This window comes from Adelges cooleyi, unplaced genomic scaffold (assembly GCF_023614345.1).
Source record: "Adelges cooleyi isolate 19-005CV unplaced genomic scaffold, UGA_ACOO_1.1 ACOO_flye_CR_arks_rails_tigmint_CR_PRNA_651, whole genome shotgun sequence".
Lineage (NCBI taxonomy): Eukaryota > Metazoa > Arthropoda > Insecta > Hemiptera > Adelgidae > Adelges > Adelges cooleyi.
The window spans coordinates 11,863,038-11,881,440 of NW_026096352.1; the positions used below are offsets into that span (position 1 = coordinate 11,863,038).

The 18,403-nt window shown below is 31.3% G+C and overlaps 1 protein-coding gene and 1 long non-coding RNA gene across 2 annotated transcripts; one reads left to right on the top strand and one right to left on the bottom strand.

Moving 5' to 3' along the window:
* Window positions 1-42: 42 nt before the first annotated feature.
* On the top strand, window positions 43-8,057 carry LOC126844140 (serine/threonine-protein kinase 26). Its single transcript, XM_050582027.1, has 10 exons — window positions 43-464; window positions 589-813; window positions 2,541-2,721; window positions 3,293-3,450; window positions 3,571-3,756; window positions 4,364-4,551; window positions 5,773-6,028; window positions 6,104-6,217; window positions 6,321-6,535; window positions 7,927-8,057. The coding sequence occupies exons 1-10, from the start codon at window positions 441-443 to the stop codon at window positions 7,943-7,945; spliced, it is 1,566 nt and encodes a 521-aa protein (XP_050437984.1). The 5' UTR covers window positions 43-440; the 3' UTR covers window positions 7,946-8,057.
* An 835-nt stretch (window positions 8,058-8,892) lies between these two features.
* LOC126844603 (uncharacterized) lies at window positions 8,893-10,519 on the bottom strand. The gene is made up of 3 exons (XR_007686613.1): window positions 10,221-10,519; window positions 9,973-10,112; window positions 8,893-9,738 (listed from the first exon to the last, which is right to left on the bottom strand). It is a non-coding gene; the product is annotated as an uncharacterized LOC126844603 (long non-coding RNA).
* Window positions 10,520-18,403: the final 7,884 nt, after the last annotated feature.

Here is an 18,403-nt window from a genome sequence, read left to right on the forward strand (position 1 = left end):
CTAATCGCTAATCGCTATCACTACTACCACGACCCGTACTACGATGGCAACGACGACGACGACAATTCAACTGGATTTTTGATTATTATCATCAACAAATATAATTATTATATGGTTATATATACATACGTACATACACACACTATAGCTGCTGCAGCTACAGTATACTGACACCGTAGACCGAACCCACTGATACAGATTTTGCGGAGGTCATATTATTATTATTATTATTATCGACGGGTTTCGGGTTTGTTTGTTTTATATTTTCTCCGGGCAAGAAACGTTTGTTGCCTCTCAGGCTTTCAGCGTTTTCAACACTTTTTCACAACGAAAATGAAGCGGCCGACACAGCACCGCGTTGCAGGAGGATAAACCGTCGTCGCTTCTGGTAAACAGTACAAGTCTCTTCTGTGTTTGCTGGCACCTAAAAGCCCGTCTAAATGGCGTCAGCATCGTTCAACGAGGTAAACTCACGTCCACAGTGTGTGAAAAACGTGACTATAATTTTTTCACCTACTGTCGATTTGATTAGTCATTCGTTATGGACCGACTTAGCTTATACATTTTTTTTTTTTGGTCCCCATATAGAAGGTCGACCCTGAGCTGATATTCACCAAACAGGAGCGTATCGGTAAGGGGTCTTTCGGCGAGGTGTTCAAGGGCATTGACAATCGTAGCCAACGCGTAGTGGCCATCAAAACTATTGATCTGGAAGAGGCCGAAGACGAGATCGAGGACATTCAACAAGAGATTATGGTGTTGTCCCAGTGTGACAGTCCTTATGTTACCAAATACTATGGATCCTATCTTAAAGTCAGTATTGTCTATAGTTATGTAACATAGTAGCTAACAAATGCTCTTTGCCTTTCCAATAATGCTTTTAAAATAAATATTGTTTTTGGAACAAATGCATTTTAGCGGACACCCTTTCCTTTGCAATTTGTTTTGCCAATTTATAGTGTTTTTTACGCTGATTTTGAATAATCCGCGGACTATTCTAGTTTAAAAGTTACAGTTGAACAAGGCGCTGCAGTGAGTGGCGCAGAGATATGCCGTGGCGGACGGCACCATTTGATGCCGCGCTTGTGCCACAGCACAATACAGTAGTAAACAAATGTTGTCTATACCGAGTACTTGCTTGCTTGGCGCCGTCGCTTTGCTCCGCTAAACTAAAAATATACTAGGTTTCAGGTTACAGTTTAGGAGGAGGTAACAGGTTTAAAGTTAAGTCAAATTATTTGTTATGTTAAAACAAAACACGATAATTGTCGCTGCGCTGCTGCAACTGTACTGTGCCGTGGCACAAGCGCGCGCACTTCCCCATGGCCACTCACTTTGGAAAATTGAGCAACTGTAACTTTTAAACTAGAAGAGTCTGCGGATTTCTGATTTCAGATTTGAAATCAGCGTAAAAAAACACTACAAGTTAGCAAAAAAAAAAGGTGCCTGGTAAAGTGCATTTATACCTTGTATTTTTCCCAGTAACATTTGAATCTTTTATACCTATGTTCATGATTTTAATAAATTAAATAGATTTTTATTATTTACAACATTTTGATTACATTGATTACATTTACATGTTGGCTTGGCAAACGTTTCGAAAGTTTTCTTACATAGTCCATTAGGTTTTTGTTGCTATGTTACGTTTGATGTTATTCATTTCGCTAAAGCCACTAGACTCTTTAGCAGGCAGTAGTGAATGGAATAACATTGAGCCTAGCACAACAACACAGACCTGAAGTCATATCTCAATGACTCATTTTTTTTCAAGCCTCGACATCTGTTGTCATTGATTTTTTGGTGGGTTTTTGTTACCTAGAGGTTTGCAGAATATTAAAATTGTTTTAACAAATGTATTTCTGTTCTAATAGGTACTGTTTTCAGCCATTTTTTATTTTTATCAGAAGCTGTAGTATAAATTAATTATAACTTACACTATACTAGTAGTGTGGTTTATTTCCTTTACTAATAACTGGTGATATTTTAAAATTATCGTCTTAATATATTATGTTTAAACTGAAATTTACAATAATAAAAGTAATAACACTAAATTGGCCTTTACGTTATCAAAATAGTATTTAAACTGTAAAATTATATACATTTTTTTTTATGCAGCCTATACACTATGATGAAATACGTCAGTTTTCATTGTCACGACAAAACACATTGTGTTTGAAATCATGATTCGTGAGATATAAAAACTGTCGTGTTTCGTCATCGGTTTTGACCGATTTGTTTTATTGTGACGATGAAAACCGACGTATTTCATTGAAGTGTAAATATATTATATTAATATTTGATGATAAATGAATGATCTAAATACAACGTTCATATAAAGTTGACCATCATACATCATATACTAACACTAATGTGTTAGTATGCAAAGTTAACAAGATAACCCTGAAATTTGACCAAAAAAATACCTATATAATATTTTTCTTATGCTAATATCTAAATAATATTTCAATTTAACCTAAATTGTAAAAATTACAAGAGGTATCTATTTTGTTTTTTTAATTAATGACCATTTTAACAAACAGGGCACTAAACTGTGGATCATCATGGAATATTTGGGTGGTGGCAGCGCCTTGGATTTGATGAAGGCCGCCGGAGCAGGTGGGGGTGGTTTTGAAGAACAGCACATCGCTGTGATTCTACGTGAAGTGCTCAAGGGTCTTGACTACTTGCACGGCGAGCGCAAACTCCACCGAGACATAAAAGGTAAGATCCATTTCTATATCTTCCATTTTAACATATCTATAAAGTATTAAAATGTATCTTTAAAAAAATGTTTACACCTCTTAAAATATGATTTTTATAGTCTTTTCTAAACAAAACTAAAAAAGCATATATCATTGGTGCAGAAGAATAGTGACACAATTCCAATATTGATTGCCATTATTGAGATTATTATGAAAATGTATAGCAAAAATACCAATATTTTTTTGTGCAAGAACAACTGTTGATAATTCTATTAATTACTGCTAAATAGATGTTGTGTCGTTTCCTTATTACATAATGCTTATAGCACAAGAAACCTTTATACAGCTGTACTGGAAAATCAACTTTTTTGATTTGTGTCACTATTCTTGTACACCGACGATATGTTAATATCTACTATATGTATATATTATGAATATGTAAATATATGTTAATACCTACTATTCATATCTAATAATTATTTAAAACATATTTTTCTTTAACGTAATTTAAATTAAGCCTAACAAAAAAAAAGAAGAGCTTATTTGGTACTGAACATTTTTCTTTTAGTAATATTATTACTTTTTTACAGCCGCCAATGTACTGCTTAGTGAACACGGTCACGTCAAACTGGCTGATTTCGGTGTTGCTGGCCAACTGACAGCGACTACCAGCAAACGCAACACATTTGTAGGCACCCCATTTTGGATGGCTCCTGAAGTGATTAAGCAATCAGCGTACGATTCTAAGGTATGCACACTTAAATGTCTAACGCTAAATACACTTAATTGTAATTTATTTCTCTCTGATTTCCAATCAGCTGTTTAACTTAACAGTTTTATATATTTTACATTGTTTACTTCACAATAGGCCGACATTTGGTCGCTGGGCATCACAGCCATTGAATTGGCCAAAGGCGAACCACCCAATTCGGAACTGCATCCTATGCGAGTACTGTTCCTTATTCCAAAAAACAATCCCCCGCAGTTGACGGGAAACTACAGCAAGGCGTTCAAGGAGTTCGTTGAGGCGTGCCTGAATAAAGATCCTGACAACGTAAGTATAACTTGTAATATCGATGACTACGCAAACCCATGTGTACTTTGAAGGAAAAAAAATAAATGGTTGACTATCACCGCTGATATTACTAATTCAATTTTGGCATAATGTTTATTTGGAAGAGTTTTAAATCAGAGTTAACAATAACCTGAGTTTTTTTTAAATAGCCCAACCTAATTAGGTTTTTAAATACCAATCATTTGCTAGGCTTAAACAGATAAACCCAGCTGGGTTTTATTGGATTTGGGTTTTTTTTCCAACTGTTTTTAATACAATAAATAAGTTATTATATTAATGTTTAATATATTAAAAATATTTGTGCTTATAAAAGATTTTAACAAATTTAATTGAAAATTAAATTAAATTGAATGAACAACTACCAAATTAAAAACCCGTTACCTAAATTTTTCTTAAAAATGGAAAATTTAACCTAACATACTATTATGCCAATTATCATAAAAAAATATGTAATATAGTTTTGAAACAAAATTTAAAAAGTACTATCTGTGGTTTTATTTATTTTTATCACTATTAGTACACAGTTATATATTATATTTATTTTTAATATATTGTAAGTATAATAATTTTTTTCTCATTCGTACAGAGACCAACAGCCAGGGAACTTCTGCGGTACCCATTTGTACGCAAGGCCAAAAAGAGCTGCGTATACTTGGTGGACTTGATAGACCGATATAAAAAATGGAAGGCGCAAAAACAGGCTAGGGGAGGCACGGGAGGTTCTAGTGATGACGACAGCGGAAGTGATGGTGCTGCCACTGACGGCTCAGACGCGTAAGTATAAAAGAACTTCATAAATAATAATTATATACTAACTAAAGTTGATGTGATGAGAACTAAAAGAGTATGTGTGACAGTTATATACAAAAAAATGTTATTATGCAAGGCATGTATATTAATATCTGAGCACATGGCAGTGCGCTAAGCCAACTTCCAGCAATGCCAGTGATCATTACTCACTCACTCATCATCAAAATTATAAAACACTTCCCGTATAGGTAGGAACGTGAAATTTGGCACAAAGGCAGGTCTTATAGTGTAACTAAAAAGAAAAATCTGAAGAGTTGCAATTTTCTTAAAATGAATGCCGTTTTAGGGAGTGTAGTTTTAAATGCATGATGTAACCGCTTAAATATTTCTTGTTTAAATTAGCACAGATTTTTATTAATTAATCACAGATACCCAAGCCGTCAAAATAAACATTCTCTTTTAGTGTTACAATATGGCAATAAGCAATTGTTTGCAATTGACAGTAAATACTCATCAAACATAATGTTTTCGTAATTTTATTGTATTTTATTTCATTTATCGGTCATCAAAAACAGAGTATTTTAATAATCGTAATAATATCATTATTTAATTATGTCTATATACTCTATACTCGTGTTATTCTTCGTCGGAGAATTCGTTCGTTCGTTCTAAGTATAAAAAAAATAGCAAGTGCCGCTTTTCTAATAAAAATTGTATTAAACAAAATCTTCAAGGCAGCCGCGTAAATCAAACGCACGGCTCTCTGTTCCCAATGTTTAAAATGCTCCCACCAATGTCTCGTAAAATATTAACACGTCACCCACAAAGCTGAAGCCAGCAAAAAGGAATGATATCTCCAACAAAAACCTAACATTGAAAAGGGCCAAGTTCCAGACCATCTTCCAAAAAAGTCAGCCTATCAAAGTAGTGGTATCCACATTGTGGCCAAGTCTGCTATTTCTTTAGTTCATAACCTCACTTCACTCCTACTTTCATGAGCAGCACTGCTCTTTTATTTGTATTGCTTAACACTTAGCCAGTTTCTGAATGAAACATAAAACATCATTATCAAATGTACTAAGTTAGGAGTTATATAGAGATAATTTTTTCACTGTAAGGTTTTTGTAGGAGATTACATTTTTTGAATTACATTTTCATGAGATGTGCTGCATTTGAGAAGAAATAAATGTCCAAACATCATTTAAACACACTACTATGAATTTATTAGCTCATTTAATTTTTTAGGGATGATAACGCTGATGAAGAACCTTCATGGATAATGACAGTACGTGGCCGACCTACTGCACTAAATGCCTCAACCATCAATAATTCAGTCGCTACGACAACAGCTGTCAACTCTGGAGGAACCAACATAAACTCGACTGCGGTTGTCTCACCCTCAGGAAACCCCACCAACTCCATTGGTAGGAAGCACCAGCAGCAGCCGCAGCAAAATGGTGGCGATGACATATCAAACCACCAGGAACCCGTCCACAATGTCGTAAGTACCTATAAACCGAGTGTACATTGTTTCAAATAAATTCCTTTTTTAAAAAAAATGTAATTTTTGTTTTAGCACGGTGCAAAACAATCACAGCGGACGCCTCCTCTTCATCCATCGTCACAGCCGCCATCGTTGCCCCCGCAACCACAGTCAGCACTGTCATTTATACTGCCTATCATTGCTGAGGTAAGTGGTGTTCTCTCACCCCAAATACCAAAGAACAAATGGAGTGATATGTCGCGAACATTTAGTTGATGTAGTGGAGATAATTTTGATTTTTGTCTCGCAGTTGCAAAAAAGATACTCGACAACAGTAACCACTGAATTGGCAGCCGCGTTCCAGGCTGCTGGCCCGGCAGTGGCCGACCGGTTTGTCAACGAACTGGTACGTGCTCTCACGCCACCCGTAGCACCCACAAACAGCAGCCGAATTTCTGGTGCACAACCCCGAATATCGGCTACAGCAGCTCCTCGCAATATTTCATCTGTAGCCGCAGTAACACGGTAAGTAATACTCGAATAAAATATAAATTCAAAGTTTTTCTATGTACAAACAAAAATGTGGCGCTTAGAGCATTGTAGAATATATTTTGTTGATGATTTGAAGATAGTAAACAATTACAATAAAATGGACCAATCGTTTAACTATAAATAATTAAAAAAACGCAATTTGTTTTAACTTCAAAATAGGAAAGATCTGTTTTATACAATTTAGTATTTTATATTTCACCCATAATTGTAATCGACAAATTTAAATAATTTTTCAGAATTATTATTTTTTGTCTAATTATAAAATAGTTTTTATTTGTAAATAAAACTATTTGTTATTTAATATTTATACAAAAACCTATTTATATATTATTAATACAAAGAACATTTATCTTAGTTTTAAATTTATTTAAAATACATTTTCTTAAATCATTAGTAATTTGTTTTTCATTTATAAATTAAAATATTATCTTATACAAGTTTTTTTCACTTAAATAATTTTGAAATTGATTTATATTAGCTTCAATATGGAGTTGAGAAGACGATGTTTTTACAATGTCGTACAAAATCATACATGAAAGACACTGTTGACCTAAAAAATTATTCAGCCATTCAAAATTAAGTAAATCACTAAAAAATAATACATATTTTCAACTTAAAATTACAGTGCATCAGAACTTTTTTTTAAAAGCAATCAGATTAGTTCCAAACATTTGTGATATTCTTTAGGCATAGTTAGTACCACCGATAAATTGTTCAAACCAAATTATTATAATAACCAAATTTTTTATTTATTTTCGTTTTTGAGCTTAAATAATTTTGTAGGTTGATTTAAAGTGGGACTATAACATATAAATGCAATAGAAATTTGAAAAAAGTTATATAAAACTATTTAACATTCAAAAAAATAATAAATAAACTGTTTGATCAAAACATTTTAAAGAAAATAAAGAATAACAAAAAATGTTGTCATAATTAAAAAAAAAAAAAAATTGTTTTTTTTTTTTTATTGAAATTTATATTAGAATGATAGCCAGCTTTGCCCTCTGTTAATTGTTAAGATTCACTAGCTATAATATTTAAAATGTTAAAAATATTGATTTCAAGTGACAGTAATTTTCTCAATAATAAAAATGGTCTATAAGTGTTTACCAGAATTGTTTGTTTTTTTTTATTTATATTAAATAAAATTGGTTAAATACTCAGGTTGTAAAAACACTCCTAATATTTTTTAGTTTTTTTCAATATGAGATTTTCATTAACTAATCCCATTGATTTTAGCATTAATCAGTGGTTACCTCAACCCCTCACAGTCCTAATCTTTATTTAATATATTCTTGTGCGTTTCATTTCCATATACTTTTATTATGAACACGTTTAATATTGTCGTGTTGTGTTATTTCCAGAAACAGTAACAAACGTTGAGGCAGTTGAAAATACGAACAACTAACATTGAATCGGCCATAGCAAGAAAACTTCATCTTCATATTAAAATACAAAATTTATTTTAAATAAAAATACTTATTTTATATAAAATACTAATTTTATATAAAATATTATATATATATATATATAATATATTTATTTATTTAGTATGGTTAATTAATATAACTTCTATTTCTTAACCATTTCTTATAGTATATTGCATTTTTTAAAAATATACAAATAACCATATATTTAAGTTCCCTCCGACCTTAATACAGTATTTTACCATCCAGTCCATTTTTTAATTAATGGGAAAATTGTGGTAGATAAACGAAAAATCGGGATAGGCAAACTGCAGCATAGTATGTATTCTAGTACGTATCACTTGTACTAGTGCTGACGTACCTACCATTTTTATTATGATTTTTTTACGTATTCAACATTTTTTTAAACATTTCCTAATCATCAATCACTTTTAGGTTCATTTTTTATGTCTTCCCCTTCTGATAGATTCTTTAAAAATATTACTCTTACATTTTAGATTAGTGGTTACTTGTCAAGAAATTAACAGAGTTATCTTGTTTTATTATTTGATACTGTGAGAATTATTATATTTATCGTAAAACGTTAAAACGACCATTTAAAATTGTCAGGTTTAACAGTGACGGTTTATGATAAATTTGTCCAAAATTAAGACAATGTGATTACAGTTGTTTATATACTTAGCTGTTATTATTTATATAGGTACTTATATTTATAAAACAAATAATATTAACCATTTTATGTATATTAAAAAATAATACAAATAGTAATAGATAAAGAACAAAACAAATATTTAATAATAATTTTATTCATGCCCATTTCAACACACTTTATACATAAATCATATTATTGACTATATAGGAAACATACTTTTTACTTAGTTATAATTAAATAATAATGAGTATTATAAATAATCACACTAACTAATGATTCACAATGATTTAAACAAGATTTCACTGTGGTATAACATAATACAAACAAATCATATTAGTTATTCATTCATCCAATAAGTTAATATTTGAGTTTTATATATAATTATTGTATTTTTATTTTTAACGATTTTTTTTTAAACAAATTATTTTGTATCTGTATGGGTACTTAAAGCTGTTTACCTCTTGCGTCTTCTTTTTCGTTGCACTATTGAACACTGTCATTGTTCTCTAGTACATCTTTTTTTGCCATATTAAATGTCATCATTCTTATCTGATCCCTCTTTCTCTTGGATAATATCTTTGTGTTCTTATTTGACTCATTTATCGTGTTGAGGTTAATATTGCCACTACTTGTTATACCTCGCGAGGTGCTGGCACCAACGTTGACCTGGTTTGTTCTCGTTACAATGTTACACGATGTGCTTCGCTCATTTTTCTGCTGTGACATTGCAGGCCGTTGGTAAGGGCTAGTTCTGGTAATAGCCCGTGGAGTTGTAAAGCATTCTCCAACCATTTGTCCACAACCAAATGTTGAGTCCGATCTCAAAGTCTGAGTTGATCTCTGCCTACTTTGAAGCCATATCTGCTGATAGATGGCCCAAGCCACTGGATATGGCTGGGTTGTCTCCAAAGGTGCACCCTCCATCTGGCAGCGAGAAGGAATGTTTTCAAATCCGTGTCGTCGTGTGTCAAGTCGTCTTTCCAGGCTTAAGTTCCAATCGATCATATGATCGATAAGAAGACTCTCAAGGTCCTGGTCAGTTTGGCTGCCTCTAGTTCTGTCATTATCCCATGTTTGTTGCGACATTATTGTATAACCTGAAAATCAGTATTGTATAAAAGAGAATAGTGTGAATGACAGATTAAATAAATTGATTTCTTCATCCATGCGAAAGCTTTTAACACGTTAAAGACACGGAAGTGAGTGGAATGAATAAAGAAATGACGATGGATAGAGATTTGTAGAAATATCCTATCCTGCTAGCCAACCCTATTGTATTGGATAACACAAAACAAAAAGTCATATGCTTTAAACACATTAAAAATATTTACCTGTTAAAATCCTAGACTCAATATTAACTCTTATGTGTGTCTAAACTTTGCTTAGGTTCTGACGAAGGAAATCCTCATACTTCCAAAGTTCGAAGTTGGCGAGTGCTTCTAGACAATCTGAATCTAAATGTTAGTCAACACTAAAAGCAATACACTCGTTTAAGGTATATTATTGCGTATGATATTGAAATACGATTGTAAATATCTATACTATTTCGAATTCTACCCATGTACTTTTAATTACCTACCGCATCGTTTGATCAGAATAGCAGCAGACATTGTCGATCAACACAACACTTTATTCTTGTTCCACGCTAAATATAAATATTTGTTTAGGTACTTCAAAACAAGCGAACACAGACTGGTAAAAATATTCGTTGTAAGAAAATATTAATATACTTTGTAAAAATCAAATCTGGCACACCGTGGCCGAAAGACTGGTAAATTTAGCAAAATGAATAATAAGAAATCAATATCTTGTTAGCAGTCATACATGATGGCCGACGCCCGGCCAACACTCAGCTGTTGAGCTGTCAGCTCACTGAAAATAAACTGCAGCCGTGTGCGGGTACACACACACAAAATAAGTTACAACTCAGTAAAAGGGGGAGGGGGCGGGGGAGGACAAAAGTTTCACGTACTGGTCGCATTTCTTCCACAGCTGTATGTTACAAGTACTGCCATCTATTGGTTGATATTTATATACAAGTCGTACCAATAATACAAGAATTATTTACCGCATAATAATAATATATGTCTACACTAGAACTTCGTATTTTTTTCAACGTGATCTTCACCGAAAATCTTTCATTATAATAAAAACTATTGGCTTTAATTTGTTTCAAAAGATATTAACGTTTAGAGGTGCTACGTATAAGTAACCCAACATTTTTAGATTTATGTGTTCTGTCGGCTTGCACGTGGGCTGTTACTAGAAAACTTAATACACATAATAGATAATGATAACACAACTGAGTTCTCTGTCTACAGGAATACTTTTTACTGATATATAATTGGTCACATTGTAAAATAATTGCAAAAAAATTGTTAATATAACCTTTTTAATAATGTCTTAATATGTCAATAAATAGTATCAATACATAAAGCCTTCTACAAATAAAAATTACAATTATTTGAGCATAATACATAGGACACTTTTTGTCATAAGTGTATAGTTCACTTATTTTCATTATTTCTAATTATCTTTTGTTTATAAAAAAAACGAATTTCAAAAACTATAAAGTTCATTTTTATTTACACCTATTTTATATTTATTGACTAGAACGAAATTAAAACTCCCTTGATCCAAAAATAATAGGTGACCTACGTTTACATTCTAGTGAACAGATAAATAATTTTTGTTTTGTAGACCTTTTGTTTCATAATTTTGCAGTTTATTAATATGTAGTTTATTTTTTAATAAGCAGTTTATTGTATATGCACCTATTATAGGACGTATATATTATATTGTATACATTATACATCTGTTGTTATTTTTTGGTTTGTATTAATTGTCTCGTAACTTGTAACTCGTAATGTTTTATCTTAACAAAATACATAATATTATGAAGCTCATTAAAAACAAATTATTGGTATAAAATAATATATGTTTAAATTACCGTAGATAATACCTAAAAACTAAAAAAATGTCATGATGATAATATATAATATAACATTGTATGGAATGTAATAACTGATAACTCATAATAAATACACTAGTGTTTATTTTAGTACCTACTAAGCGATAAACTTTAAATTAAAATACGGTGTTAATGAATTTATTTAAATTTTCATTTCTGGTAAAAGTAGTCATCTTTAAAAAATTATTATCTGTAATGTTATCGTATAAAGTAATGCTTATTTATACCTATGAATTTGTTTTTATTATATTATTATAACACCCCATGTCGTAATTCAATAGTTTTTTTTCAAGTTCAACTATCAAAAAAAAAATAACATTTTTGAAAACAGAGTAAAAAATCTGAACACAAAGCCGCCTGCAGGCGAAAATTCGGGGGGGGGGGGGGGTCGCCTATGATTTTTGTAATCGATTTTGCGATATTGGATGTATAATTTTTAACATGCAGAGAAACTAGGGGAAAAGTTGCCCCCCCTGACTCTCCCTGCGGGTGCCCTTGTTTGAACACAAAAAACACAAAACAAATATTTGTGCATTTTCTCTAAAATCATCTGCTAGGCTTATGACGCACATTGGAAGTTATAACACAATAGTATGGTGTTTGCTTGGAGTATATAGGTAAAAACTAAAGACTGAAGTACTATTTCGACACAATTTTTTAAACAAGCAAAGTAAAAACTTTGAGAAAATCGTCATTAAGTATAACGTGAGAAAAAATTTAGTTATTCAAATTTTATAATAATGAAAATAAAAAACTGTCATATTCTGCTATTGTGCTTGTCCATATCATCCGTATCATTATCAATGAAGAACTATTTTCTTCCTGTTAATTGGACAAAATACATTTCGTATGGGAATGTAGCGCAATCGGTAACTGTAATTAATATTATTAGTTTTGATATCAGGTGCGAGGCGGTTATAAAAACATAGAGCGAGCATAATATGTAAGTTTGCTTTTTTATAAAAAAAAAAATGTAAGATTGTCTTGGCTGTATTACATTTTGATTAAAATTTTTAAGTTAAGTCTCAAAGCTATTGGTTATTTAAAAAAAAAAATACTACCTATAATATTCGCCCTATTCGTTTGTAATTATCCACTTAACCTTTAGCCACTGACCTACTGAAGAATACTGTTAGTTTGCAAATAATAAAAAAGTAACAAACTAAATTACTTGACATAATGTACGTGATTATATTATGGTAGTAACTAGTACCGTTTTAAGATGTTTTTGAACCGTTTCAATCTATTGTAATTTGTGTCAAAATCTTATTGCCTATCGAGATATGTTCTTTATACCTTTTATATTTAAAATTCATGTTTCTGTGAAAATCCTATAGAAAATATTATAGTGATAGACAGTGGCGTAATTAGAGACTAAAGAGTCCAGGAGCAAGACATTTGTTTGCTCCCTTTATTACATGTTAACACTTAACGTGTATAGTAAACCGTATATTCCCAAGTTCCGGTATATTATGGTTAATATTGTTCACATGAGGCGCCTAGAACATAAGTGATATTTTATTGATTTCAAGAAAATCAAGCTCAAAATTTACATCCAGATGGCGTTTTCGTTTCGGAGTTAGGCGATTTGCTACCAGATCGCAGAGAATGATGAATGAATTCACTTGTATATTTTTACCACCAAATAAAATGGACAATTTGTTGTTTAGCTATGCACTTAACTCAGATTTTGTAAAAATGTCACTTATACCCCTTGTGTTTTAGGTGCCTCACATATTTTTTTTTTAAAACAAATTTAGGTTATGAAAAACATCAAAATAATATTAAAGGGATGGTGACCGTAGGAATATATGGCACTTATCCTACATCCAACAATAAATTTCGGTCATGTCTTAGAAAAAATTGAAATTTTTTCACGTTTTAACGTTTACATATATTTCCTACTACAAGGGGGTCAGATGTAGTGCCGGATTAAACCATTGTGCCGCTGTAAGCACTAAACAAATTGCCGCCTTATAATATAAATATTTTCCAAGTCTAAAAAATATTATTAAAGCATACAAAAATAGATGTTTCCTTTATTACTAAACAATTTAATTATGTAAAATAAAATTATACAGCTGTTATAAAAACGATGCATACATTTCATATGAAAAACTTAATGTTAAAAATATGATATAAATCACAATGATAATTAAATCGACTATGGGTACATCCTCTTTTTCATTAATTTCATTTGAAAAACTTTCTGAGGAGGTAACGTTTTGAATAAAATTGATGTCTGTAGTATAAGTATCCGAGTTTGAACAATCAGCGAACGTTTCTCGTGTGTGTCAACTTAATTTATAATAATATTAAGTTTATAAAAAAAAACTATTTTTGGGGTTTTTCGCACTAAGTTATTTAGTTTATTTTTTTTTCTCCCGCGATTTGTTTATATTGACACCCACTCAGACGTGATCGACCGTCACTCATTTTACTAGAGCTTTTATTAAAAGTCACAAATCACAGTAAAAAAAAAAATTAAATATTCATACAAATAAGGACGTTAACTTTTCATCGAACACGTGCATTACTATGAAACATCCGAACATGCGCCCGTTCGCGATCACATCGTCTTATGATTAGGTTTTTATTAAATATTATATTTTGTGATATTAACATATTGTAGACTTAAAAATAAAAACTGATTTCATGATGAAAGATAAACACACAATCGTAAACCCATGCTACGTTTTTTAAATTTATTACCAATATCTTATTTTATGATCGTCGTATCCTGTTGTCTGTTGTCAAGTCATAAATACAACATGACAATGGCAAATTTAATAATAACGGAGCAATGCTAATAGGACGATTTATTCTATGATTTTGAAATTGAAAATCCCCTTATAACAATAAATATTAATATTATATATTACCAAAATCCCGTTGATCTAAAAAAATGTATAACTAGTTTCATTTCATTCAGTTCTAGTTACAAATAAAAAAAAATTTATATTAAAAATTATTTGCCGCCCCTGAGAAATTGCCGTTCTAAGCACTAGCTTATAGTGTTTACTGGGAAATACGGCACTAGTCAGATGGTACATATACATTTGGCAGCTTGAAACATTAATAAAACTAAAATACATGTTTCTATACTCTCTTGGGCCGTTATTAGTCAACCAGTGGATAACTATTTGTTTACCATAATCGGCATTCTTTAAACGAATTAGTGTCAACTGTTTTGTTTGATAATATACTAGGTACTCATAATATTAATCGACTATAATATTATGTTCCATGTTGTAGGGCACTGATTTTATGGAAATCGATTCGGAAAGTGACGATAGCGATGAAGAAAACGAAGCTAATATCACATTTGTACCGCTGGATGTGGAACTCATAGACTATTTAAATAATTTTGTGACGTTGAATGAAAATCCTATAGTATTTAAAGACGAAGAAATCGTTATCCTGAAGAATATTTCTTTTGAAAATAATTACGAGAATAAGAGAAAGATGAAAGTATTAAGAAACTACAAAAGGAAAATTCAAGATCTCCAATGCACCAATGGAATTATCGCGAAGATGATCGTCATCCGTATGAATAAAATGGTTAAAACCGACAATATTATCATTGATCATCAGTTCCTAATAAAGTCGCATACTTACTTGCTTAGAATGCTGTCGGTGTTGTACACGGCAAAGAGAGTAGCGCAGAAATGGCTTTGGGAATTGTTTAGCAGAGTCCATGGTCTAATAATACACATAACGGCGGCCGAGAACAACCAAATTTTAATTGAACACATTTTGAAAGACAAGCAATTGCCGTCGGATATTCAAAAATTTATCAGTCTATGCATTGTAGACAATTACTTGACGGTCGGAAAATTTGATTCTACCGAGTATTTAGCTATCTTAGACAATATAGGCTTATCGATATACGAAAACGCCCAGTTGTCTGCTGAGCCGTCCGCAAACCAAGTATACAGATACAAACACGAAGAGTACTTCGACACGAGAAACATATACTTGCAGAACTTGTGGAACCAAGAAGAATTACTTTTCAAGCCGATACCCGGCGTACAAATCAAATGGGACAGTACGAAGGGACTGCTTGGCGCCGCAAGAATGTTGATCGTTAACCACGTAAAAAGCTCGGCGTGGATTATGCGACCGTTCGACATTGTTATCTATCATCAATTCGTCTGGAATATATTAACCCTTAAATTGTATTGTCATGTATCGGTACATCTGTTAGCTTACAAAAGCCTAGTGTCCGCACACGGTCTAACCGTTGACAACGAAAACGCACAATTTTGCAATGAACTGTTAACCGCTGCCAAGTTCGCAAACGCAACCGATGATTGTTTTAATGTTGTATTCGACTATTTGAAAAATATCAAATCACTCGATGAACGTCAACTAACGTACATAACCGATTATGTTGGACGAATAATTAATGTGTTTCTCGAAGGATTCGACGAACACAACAACGAAGAAAGGTTCTTCGCCATTCAAAACGCCAACAACGCAGTTGGTCTAAATGTACTGCAAGCGAATACAGCGTTGTTACGGGACTCTTTCGCAGAGATAAAAACACTGTTGAATCCTATAGACTACCAATTCATTGGATATTTCTTAGAAGCTAAATTTGGGATCGAGAAACATTATTATCCATCAGGCAACTAATTTTTTCCATTCCATCCGCATTAACTACATACGGAAGGAAAACTACGATGATCTTCTTATTCTTCTTGCTTACTACTACTATTATTATTACTCTATGCAATTTATCGACTAATTTAAGTACCTAGACTAGTAATCACAATAGTTATTCTATAACGGCAATCTCAAAATCTAGTACTTTCCTCCCTTCTGTCAACATGCTTGCATGTTCTGCCTTCATGTCCAAACATCTCAATAGGTTCTCTCTTACTATTCCTGCATTAGAGGTATACCTAAACTTTCTATACCTTACTAATACATTGTACTTATTCCTTATTTAGTCTAATATAGTCACTTCACAGTCCACACGTCCATCATAACATTCTTATTTCAGCCACTTTTATTATTGCTTTCACACCAGTTATAACTTATTGATAAAAATAAAGTAGACTATTTTTGTATAAGTTGATTTTGGTTACTATTATGATGAATGACCTCCAATACCTAATATTTTAACTATTGCAGTATGAGATAATACAAATCAGACACACAATCAACAATACTTCACAGTTTAACATTTTACCTGCAAACTTGCATGCCTATTATTTTGACAATAAACTTTATATTTAGTATTTTTAATTTGTTTAAAACCCATAGTTAGCTTCAATAACTTCAATGAATATCATGTGACTGTGAACCTTTTTAAGGTACTATAAAAATATGTTTGTTAATAATATATTCATTAAATTGAATTTCTAATGTTTTGATCCTTATTTATACTTAAGCAATATTTATTATGGCCCATGAATGACGAACTTTTAATATATTAATGAGAATATTTTTCTGAGTTAAAATTCGTTAAAAAACCTTAGATTATAATTATTTTGCACAGGCTTGAGCACATATCGTCTAGACTATATCTGTTAGTATTTACATATTATGATATTTGTTGATATTTAAAATGTTTATTACATTTACAGGGTGACCAATTAAACTGTAAACATATAATTTTTCAGAAATAATAGACATTTTTTGTTTTATATTTTTAAAAAATATATTTCTGTAAAATTAGAGTAGGTTGTTTGCAAATTAAACATTTAGTGAAATACATATCATGTTTCCGTTTAATTAAAAAACAGTAAATATTTCAAAAATCGTATATACTATTATTGTACATATATACATTTTTTTTTTGAAAGACATCAATCTATTTTTGAATGATAACCAAAAAAAAAGTCTACTAACACTGTTATAATTTTAAATCCAGTTTGAATTTTTAAAAGCTTATTATTTTGGAGACATACTCAATTTCTACGAAATATTTAGTAATATACTTCCTGTAAAGATATAATTCCAAAAAAGAAAATGATAATAACATATTTTTCTATTACGATAACAATATAAAAAAGGTTATTTTATTATTGTTTAGTGAACAGAAATTACTGTAGGTAAATAATGACTCTTCGATAAGCAATTTTTATAATTCTTAAGTATTCGTTATGCTTGAAGTTTCGTTGAATAGAAAAGTCAGTGTACCCTACTACCCAACAGGTTCATTATTACAGTTCTGACTTTGTTAGAACGTAAAATATTGTTATTAAAAATCATAACAATTTTTAAATTAATACTAATTTTATGGTGGTACGACACATCGGAGACTAGATTTTTAGACGATTGAATTATTCCGATAATTATTCTTCAAATAGTGATGTTTGAATATACAGTATATATACTGTCACAATTTACTTGAAAATTCAGTTTACAAAGGTACATAATTGTTAAGATATATTATATTACTTTGAGTAGGCTACGAATGCGAATTTTTTGCATATTTTAAGAATACATTTTGAGTGATGGTTTATTATTTAGGTACCCGCTACCAATGCTTTATTATGATTATTATATTTTACACTTGTTAGTTGTTTTCTATTAAATAAAACGACCTTAATGTCCTTGCCAGATTATACTATCGAGTAAGCTAGGATACAAAAAAAAAAATTGATTATTAGATTGTTCAAAAGAATTACAGAGTTGGGCATTATTTAGGTATTTTTTTATCTATTGAGTTATTTAAATAATTTTTTTATTAGGATATTTTATTCGAAAAAATCATTTTAGATTTAGTCGAATAAAGAGATTCTTCGAATAAAAAAATGCCCAACTCTGGCTACGAAATC